Source organism: Ovis aries, chromosome 1, assembly GCF_016772045.2.
Source record: "Ovis aries strain OAR_USU_Benz2616 breed Rambouillet chromosome 1, ARS-UI_Ramb_v3.0, whole genome shotgun sequence".
Lineage (NCBI taxonomy): Eukaryota > Metazoa > Chordata > Mammalia > Artiodactyla > Bovidae > Ovis > Ovis aries.
In genome coordinates this window covers 220,652,286-220,662,057 of record NC_056054.1, presented here as the reverse complement: position 1 = coordinate 220,662,057, position 9,772 = coordinate 220,652,286, and the positions used below count along the sequence as shown (strand labels likewise).

General features: G+C 36.6%; 1 protein-coding gene across 3 annotated transcripts in view; it reads right to left on the bottom strand.

The window, feature by feature from the left end:
* Positions 1-1,913: 1,913 nt before the first annotated feature.
* The window catches only part of SERPINI2 (serpin family I member 2), a 41,066-nt gene continuing 33,207 nt past the window's right edge, over positions 1,914-9,772 (bottom strand). For all 3 annotated transcript variants that reach the window (XM_060405207.1, XM_027958679.3, XM_060405199.1), the window contains exons 7-9: positions 8,609-8,695; positions 6,300-6,389; positions 1,914-2,138 (exon numbers count right to left, since the gene is read on the bottom strand). In XM_060405207.1, the coding sequence (XP_060261190.1) occupies positions 2,062-2,138; positions 6,300-6,389; positions 8,609-8,695 (254 nt within the window). In that variant the 3' untranslated portion in view covers positions 1,914-2,061. The remainder of the gene's footprint in view (positions 2,139-6,299; positions 6,390-8,608; positions 8,696-9,772) is intronic.

The following is a 9,772-nucleotide window of genomic DNA, read 5'->3' as shown; positions in this document are numbered from 1 at the left end:
TCTCCTTTTGTAAGGCAAGTAATGCCTACCAGATGTAGAGAATGAAATTGGCAGAGAAAACAGCAACATTGCAAAGTTGGACTCCACGGTGGGAAAACCGAGGCAGACATTTAACAGATCTTACTTAAGAGAGGCGTATATATTAGGAACATATTATGAAAACGTATACTTAAAGTGAAACCTGGACAATCACTTTATTACATTACTTGATGTTATAAATTCCTTGCTATTTCATTATCCGACTTTATTTTTTCCACTGGTTTACTATGTTTCTACCACTGGTAAATTGCCAGTTTGGTCAGGTCAGAGACCTTGTCAGTTTTGTTTACTGGTTTACCCCTGTGGTTCAGTGGTAAAGACGCCTCCTGCAATGCAGGAGACAAGTTTGATCCCTGGGTCGGGAAGATCCTCTGGAAAGAGGAATGGCAACCTGCTCCAGTGTTCTTGCCTGGGAAATCCCATGGACAGAAGAGCCTGGCAGGCTACAGTCCATGGGGTCACAAAGAGTTGGAGACAACTGTGCCTGGAACATAGAAGCTCAGTAAGTATTTGTGGAAGGGATGAATGAATCTCCAGAGCAGATTAACATGTAACACATGGAAGAGAATGTATAAATTTACCTAACCCAGGAAAAACACCTGAAAATAAAACTACTGTCCTCTTAATAGTGTACTATGCTCTTCTTCCTAAATTAAGGAAGCATATTTTTAAATCAGTTCCATGATGAAGAACAAACTTGTGATATATCACTAACATATATATTAGCATTCACTGTGTTATATCTAAGTAAGATGCAATTTACAGTCTAGGAAAGCTAGCATTACTTTTGATTATGTTATGGTTTGAAGCCATCACAATTCGTTGTAAAGCTCTCTTCATATGGTCTTGAGTATTGCTCTAGGTTTTGCTACAGACGGACATCTAGACATTGGAGACCAGACAGCATGAAGTTTCAGGGGAAAATCTGCACTACTTTAAAGGACTCAGTGATTATGGTCACAGTCTCCTGATACAGACAGTCCTGAGCTCAAACTTTGAAATACGGTAAAGACTCCATACTTATTTGTTATGCATCCTTGACTGCTTATATTGTGCTTGAGCTTCAGTTTCTTCATCAGGAATATGGGTAATAGTAGCTCATGGATCTTTCCTGCATTTATCATAATGTCCAAAAAGTGCTGACTTCAGTCCTTGACACAAAATCAGGGCTCAACAAAGGGAAGCCATTATCATTAAACTCTGCAGAGAATTGCCAGCACAAACAAAAGGACACTTAACATCACTAACATGAAAATAGAAAAACTGTGAAATGTTATATGAAGTCATTTGAAAGTAGTATTGTTGGGGGTATTTACATCTGACATCAGAGGAAGTGTGTTGCATTTCATATTTGTAGATTACAATCTTGGCTCTAATCTTCCATTAGCTCAGTGTTATAAAATCATGGACAGTCAGGCTCCGAAATTATACTAATTTAGCTGCCAATTTCATGTATAGGAAAGCTTTATTAAAAAGTTCTTGTTGCTTCTACTTTCTTTCACAGGTTTAAGGCATAAATCAAGAACAAATTGATATGTATTGAAACAAGGCAACTATTAAACATAACACATGGAATGCTAAGTTAAAATAAACTAAATACTCAAAGTTCATTTAATATCATAGGTACCGGATCTTGGTATCTCAAGTGGCACCCCGCAGAGGTACCAGCACATGTACTTTCTCTTGACTCAATTCCCCATGGTCTGGATGAAGGTGCTATACTTGGGAGTCAGATAGTTCGGTTTTGTAGGAATATAGAGACTTTTATATCTAAGATATCATAGATAGACTGTTCTAATATATTAATATTTTATGTAAGTTCACTGCTTTTTATTCACATATACTTTATAAAACAACAGAAAGCACAAAAACACTTAATGCATAATTTCATTTATTCATCGATACAGATTAACACAGCCACTGTTTAAGACAGAAAAAGATATATAGAAAAATAGTTGATGATATTTTGCCAGTCAACTATTTTCCAGGAACAACCTTCTATTCTGAAGCTACACTTTCCATTCACAGTGAATCTAAATCTCTTCCCTTCATCCTTTGGGTGTCAGGATTTGTCACCCTTCCCATAAGCAAAATTGAATCTAGGAAAAGAAAAAAAAGATCTTTAGGAATTTCTGGAGAAAAAAATGATAATAATCAATTTTTCTTTATGTTTTAACAAGCCATTTAGTCTTTTTACTTATAAAGTAAACTGATAATGTCTAATAACAAACAAACACTTCTAATAACAAAAATAACACTTCTCTAAAATAGATGACTATATCATTATTAATCACTTTTTGATCATTTATGAAGTATATTAACATACACAATAGCTTGTCATGGAAAATGCACTAGTTCTGTTTTTCATAAAGGAAAGCAAAATTAAAGTGACAGAGAGGTATTCTTCTAAATATAGAGACTCAGTCAGGCAAACATAGAGTAATAAAATGGTGATGAGCATAGGAAACGCTTTAAATTTAGGCATTAGCAGTCATCTCTTTATGCATGTAATATAAACCCTTGGGGTTAAAAGTGCAGCTTCTCAGTTCCCCTCCTTCAGCTCTGAATCAAAGCTTATTGCTAAAGGCAATATTTTCACATCTCTCATACTTTACATCCTCACCAAAGTGATATAGTATACAGCATAAATATAAACACCTGTTTCCAGCCATTCTGTGTTTTTCAAGTGAAAAGGAACTATGAACTAGAGGACAAAACAGAAATAAATGACATGTCAAAAAACCATTCACCTTTCTTGCCAACTAGGGTAAGGTAAATAAAATGGCTTGAATGGCTCAATGTCGTGTTGCTTTGGGTTACCTCCTTCAAACTCATATGTAATAAAGATTCATTTCAAAAGTTACAAAATAAAATTTTACATAATTTTAAAGTGAATGAACATTACACTTACAAGTATTGAAATAACAATGGCAGAAATGAAGTAAAAAGGAACAGCCCTTCTTCATTAACTCTTTATTGTTCAGTCCAAAGACACAGTCTTAAAAAAGCCCGTTAACACAGAAATAGACATAATCTCTAGCAGGTTTTTTTTCTTCTTTTTATGATTATAATTAATAATACTTTGTCACAAAAATCTCAAAATAATTCCAACAATACAAGAAAACAAATACTCCTTTTTTTCAGATAGATAAGCATACATAAATAACTTCCCCAGGCTGTATACTGCATTTAGTCACAAGAGGAAGCAACAATAACTCTTATATATTTGTAATTCTATGGCATTAAAATGCCTACCAGAAATGCTTGTTTGAAGAATTTTTAAAGTAACTAACCTCATAAATTGAAGACAATAGTTTAAAATTTTAAACTATCAGAAGTATATGACATTACATAAAAGCCATTTGTCCAAGTCTTTTCAATCTGCTTTTCTGACCAAGGAGAACCACATTTTGAATTAAGTCTACAAGAAATCACCAATCTACTCACTACTAAACTGGACAGATTAGTTAAATCTTCCTTGACATAGTTTCAATGGGTATAGAGGCAGGCTGAAGCAGATTCATTGTTGTTTCCACTTTTCATGCCCACTTCTTAAAGAGGTATCCCTCATATTTAATAACATAGCTATAAAACACCTCTGTCAGAAGCAGTTTTTTAGTTCATAATCTAAAAAATACGATAGCATAACCAAAGCTAACAGCCTAGAAAAAAAGATTTTTTTAATGAATACCCTGCAGTCTGCTTCTCCCCTCAACCCAGGACCTGAAAAAATTCTAAACACAATATTTTTTTGTTGTTATGTATGGAGCACTGTCAGTTTCAAAACCATGATTCACTACTTTCTGGAAAATGGCACATTTCATGTAGCATTTTTCACAACCTTCTTCAGAAAGTCTGTAATGCTGCCCTATACCCTCATCCTTAAAGAAGAAGAATTGTTCTTCATTTCTCTGGAAGTTTGGCTCAGTAAAAGGTTTGGATGAGCATACTGAAATGTATATATAATAGGAAGTTAAATACTGATAGGAAAATATAAGTAATGTATGGATTTTACATAAGAAGGTTGTTTTACCAAAGGAAATTTTAAAATCTAGGTAAAAATTGGTTTTACTAAAACTAAAGTCATTCATTCTCATACTTCAGGAACTGTCAAATGAATATATTTTATATAAATCATTATGCCATTTGGTAGTTCACTGGTAAATCACCAGCTTCGTTAATCCCAAAGATTTCTTCAGTTCATTTGTGAAAGGAAAAATAAATAAATCACTGAGCGAGTATTGTCTTAAGATAATTGGCCATTCTACATTATATATGGCAACAATTTACATCCTCCTATAAACGAGTGGCCATTCATTTGAAACAATACTTCAGGGGAGTAACCCTAGTTTAGAAAGTCTCATTACAATAAAGATCATAAAACAGTGGAAATTGTCATTAAGGGCCTGACACTTAAGCATTATCACAAATAAGTAAATAAGTGAATTCATTTGAATTTTCACTACAATTTAACTGATAGCTATTACATATCCTTTGCCCCTCAGTCATCAACTTGGAAAATAAAGAGTCAGATATTATTCTAAATGCCATATTTCCTTGAGCATTGATGCCCAGTGCAGCTTCAGCTCTTTCTGTTCTGCATACTCAATAATTACATACTAATGGTAAGAAATTAGACATATCCTAAGGTTAAGGATGTGTAAATCAAATGACATACGACTATGTCGTAACACTGACTCATCCCCTATAGAATTGAAGCCTCAGCAAATCTGAAACTGTCCCATTGTTTCCAAGATGTAACTTTCAGAATGGTCATTCAGCATTAGTTTTACACAACCTAAAAAAAGAGACTGATATATCCCTTAGGGGGTAAATAATATCAGTATTGCTAGTTAAACTAACAGATTCCGTTTCTGAAATTAACTATGTCTCTTCTCCATGTAAATCAATTCATTTAGAGAAATTTTTCCACTTTTCTTCCTTCCTTTATGTATATTTATTGATGTATTCACAATGAACATCATGTGCCAGGCACTGTCACAGGCTTAATATATTCTTTTATTTACCTCTATGAGATAAAGGCTTCCCTGGTGGCTCAGAGAGTAAAGAACACCTGCAGTGCAGGAGACCTGGGTTTGATCCCTGGGTTGGGAAGATCCCCTGAAGAAGGGCATGGCAACCCACTCCAGTGTTCTTGCCTGGACAATCCCCATGGACAGAGGATCCTGGCTGGCTACAGTCCTCGGGATTGAAAAGAGTCGAACACAACTAAGCACAGCACAGCATGACTAAGTACTAATATTATGTCCAAATAGAGGGTGGGAAAGATATAGCTTAGAAAGTATGGTGACTTGTCTTAGAATTATTAGTTCATTAAACTGGTCCTTGGACCCAAGTCCAAAGGTTCAATCTCTAGAGATACTGATATTAAGCGCAGGGCACTTTGCCAAATTCTGAGCTGGATACAAAAATGAGTAAGATATTATCTCTTTTCCAGTGGTATACAGTCATCAGGTTATGACTCCTGAGGAGCCCTAAATATATACTTAAAGAAAGCTTCCTCAGTATCCACATTTCTGGCCTCTTTCATTTCATAAGATGCAAAAACATCTATCCAGACCATCTGCATTTATGTGTCCACCATGTCTGTAATGCCAGTCCAACTGACTACTACCCTCACCTTTAGTACCTAACTGCATAATCTTCTAGAATTGCCCAAATTAGGGAATTGGAATAATGTTTGATCCCTCCCTGCCACTCAGAGTCTATAGCTAGTCACTTATTCTTGGAATCTACCTAGGAAACCTTTCACAACTGTGCAAATTCCGAGTTCTACTCCCACTGAAAGAAAGTTGACTTCTGAGACAAACAGGTCTTATTTTCACTCTGCCACTTTTCAGCTGTATGAACTTAGGCAAACTACACAACTCTCTTTGAGTTTCTACAGCTTTATTCATCAAATATCTGACTTATTGGAATGGTGTTACCTGTACAGATTGGTATTTAACATCACCAGCACCTATACAAACTATCTCGGCAACTATTACTAGTACTGATCTATATTAGGTCACTGACATCTCTTAAAACATAATGCCTAGTACAAAACAAGCACTCAACAAATAGTCACTAAAAAACTTTGGAAAAAACTAAAATAAATTCAATAAATGGAAAGAACAAATGATTTCAGACTGTCATTTGCAGCTGGAACAGACTGTGATTAACAGCAAGATTCTAACAGATTCAATAGACTAGGTCTATTGAACTTAAACAGTTCCCCCAGGGAATTCTCAAAAAGGTACCTGTTGGATTATTCTTCATAATAAACAGAAATGGATGATTTGCTATAAATTGATTCCGTGACAGACTCATAATCACAGGTGTGTTTATGCCTATGAAATAGAGACAAGAGTTATTTAGATGTTCACATTTAAAGATCAGTAAAGAAAATATATCCATAATATTCACAATATTTTTTGTAGACAGGAAAGGCCATTTTTGTTTGAGGAGTTGACATGTGGAAAAATAACCATTTTCTAAATACAGAGAAATTTGAAATAAATCTAAAAATTGAAGCACAGAGGAAAGATATTGGATTATTCATGGAATAATTCTAACTTCACACTTTATGCTCAATGAAGAAGAAAGCCAGATACTAAATTCAATTTAGTGAAAGCAGCTGAAAATTTCATCTTTTAAGCAGTAACTTTCTGCTCACTTTTTATTTACATTAGATAATTTACTTTATAATGTTTGAACTCCTAATTCCTATCCAGGTATCTTGTAAATCCACTGAGGAGATGCCTGAAAGTCAAAATACTCACACTAACAAAGGTGATACATCAGGGTCACTGCTGATCCCTTAATGATTGTTACCTCCTCTTAGAGAACTCTATACTAAAAACAAGAGGCCTTGGGCTACGGCAGATCTCTGAACCTGAAGTCAGGAAATATGGTTTCAGTCCAAACCCTACTGTTTATTACTAATATGACCTTAGGCAAACCGCTCCACACATAGGTCTGTTTTATCACCAACATAATGAGAGGATCAGACAATGATCTATAAGGACTCTTCCAGTTCTATGTAAAAGCAAGTGGAAAATTTGTCTACATGAACTAGCAACTTCATCCCAATACCACCTTTGATTTCTCTAAGGATTATAATAGCCCATTACAGGAGCCCTTTAGGAGATGATAAAACAGTAGGGAGGCCAGTGTGCCCCACCCAGAAGTCAAAATCCATTGGCATTGCTGCTAGCTGCTAAGTCACTTCAGTCGTGTCCGACTCTGTGCGACCCCATAGATGGAAGCCCACCAGGCTCCCCCGTGCCTGGGATTCTCCAGGCAAGAACACTGGAGCGGGTTGCCATTTCCTTCCCCAATGCATAAAAGTGAAAAGTGAAAGTGAAGTCGCTCAGTAGTGTCTGACTCTTAGCGACACCATGGACTGCAGCCTACCAGGCTCCTCCACCCATGGGATTTTCCAGGCAAGAGTACTGGAGTAGGGTGCCATTGCCTTCTCTGATTGGCATTACACAACATTATAAGTTAATCAAGAAATTAATAATGTGGATATAAATTTAATAATATGACTATTTAAAAGGATATATCTTTTATATACTGGCTAAAATCCAAATAGTCTGAAAAATTAAAATACATTTACGAGGAATTCATTAAAGTTGCCTTCCCATTTCTAATTGAATTTAAGGCTTTTTCTCCAATTATTTGTTGAGTATTACTTTTATGCAGCATAGATACTATTCAAAATGCCACTTGTTCAAGGAGATATAAAAGAGCGGCTCCTAAACTGTAATGTTCACACAAGTCACCAAGAGACCTTGGAAAATGCAGATGCTGGATCAGTCAGTCTGGAGTTGGGCCTGAGCTTCTGCATTTCTAATAAGTTCCAGAATGATGCTGATGCTGCTGGTCTATGCATTATACTCATAGTACCAAGGATAAGCTGCAAGTCGCTGGAGAGCAGTAGTTCTCAACCTTTAATGCACATTGTCATCACTTAGGAAAATGTGAGAAAATACTGAAGGCTAAAACTCATCACCAGAGATACTGATTCAATATTTTAGGGTGTTCAATATTCAATTGGATATTCAATATCCAGTATTCTAGGCTGGGTACAGAATTTTTAAAAGCTTTTCAGCTAACTCTCACACGCAGCTAAGTTTGAGAGCCACTGCCATAGACACAACAACAAGAATCAAATTAGAAAAAGAGGAACTAAGAGTACAGAGGAAGAATGAAATGAGTGAATTCACTTAAGAGTGAATATTCCTGAGCAATCATGACTTCAGGTTTGAGCCTGACTGCTATTGGGCAGGTAATCCAGTTCACAAATAAGTAGATATCAGTAGATATCAGTCCCTTCTCTCTCTCTCTGTCTCTCTCTCTCTCTCCCTCTTTTTTTTTTTTTTTTTTTGCCTTAAACTCCAGCCATACAGATGCATAAATAGCTTAAATAACCACTTTGCCCTTCCCATAGTGTACTGAACAGCAGGAGGGGAAAAGGAGGTCAGAGAGCCACAAAGTGCCAGCATCCTCATGCTCATTTTCCCCATTCCTTCCTTCTGGCTTCCTGTGACATTATTTGTCCTACCAGTTGATGTTGCAACTTCACTGCCTTCTTCATTTATCTCAAAGAAAACTTGTTGCATTACTCGGGAAACATACACCTCTGAAGAATCTGTTAGAAAACATGAAAGTGCATTTAAGGGTTAAAACTCAGAACCATTACTTATTGGATCCCATTACATTTTCAAATGAACAAAGAAAAAGGGGAAAAAAAAATCTTTCCAAGTTGGTTAATTTTCTAGAGATAAAGGTGGTTTAGGTTTAGTTCTTGCAGAGATGATATAGAGAAAACATGAAGAGACCAAGTTTAGCTCAGATATGAAAGGTAAAGATAGAAGGGGATCAACCACAAGTCAGGTACCCCACTAAGTGAAATATTTCAGTGGACCAAGGGTTTTGCTCCCCTTTGTCATGGTCTACAGATAAGATGAAAAAGGCTTTACAGATATGAATTAATCCCACCCTATGTTTTCAACCTCAAAGCCAACTTGCCTTTTAAATTCTGTATTGGGTTTTGATCTGAGTTTAGAACAAAATTTACTTTCCTTCAAGACTGGTGAGGTGATAAAAGTCTAAAGGGCTTTTGTGTCATCTGTTCCAAAACCACTTCAGAGCTAGGCTTTAAAACCTGTCAAATTTCTCAGTGTAAGACAGCGTCCTAACAACATTTTGTTCTGCTGTGGAAACAAGCTGAGAGAGAAGGCCCCACTCATCCCCTTGGTGAAACGGATGTATGTGTGAAGCCTTTCTGATATAGTGACCTGTGGAGCATCTCCTTGAGAAGGGGGAAGTGAAACTGGAAGTTCAGAGGCCATCTGCCGTCCCTGCTGCGGCAAGACCAGATAGACCTGACAACGTTCCTCACAGAAGCAACAGAAAGGTGGTGGTGGGTTCAGTGAGGGCGAGAGTGTGGAAGAAAGCAAAGCGAGCCTTAACACTTGAAGAGAGAGGAAATAAAGGTGTTTTGTCCCTCTTGAGAGAGAAAGCTGATGTGATGCAGGTGGACTCCATCAAGACAACCGGATTTAGAAGAGTTTATGAAGAAATAGGGGCTACTCTGGTGGTTCAGGTGGTAAAGAATCTTCTGTAATTCAGGAGGCTGGGGTTCAGTCCCTGGGTTAGGAAGATCCCCTGGAGGAGGGCATGGCAACCCACTCCAGTATTATTGGCTGGAGAATCCTATGGACAG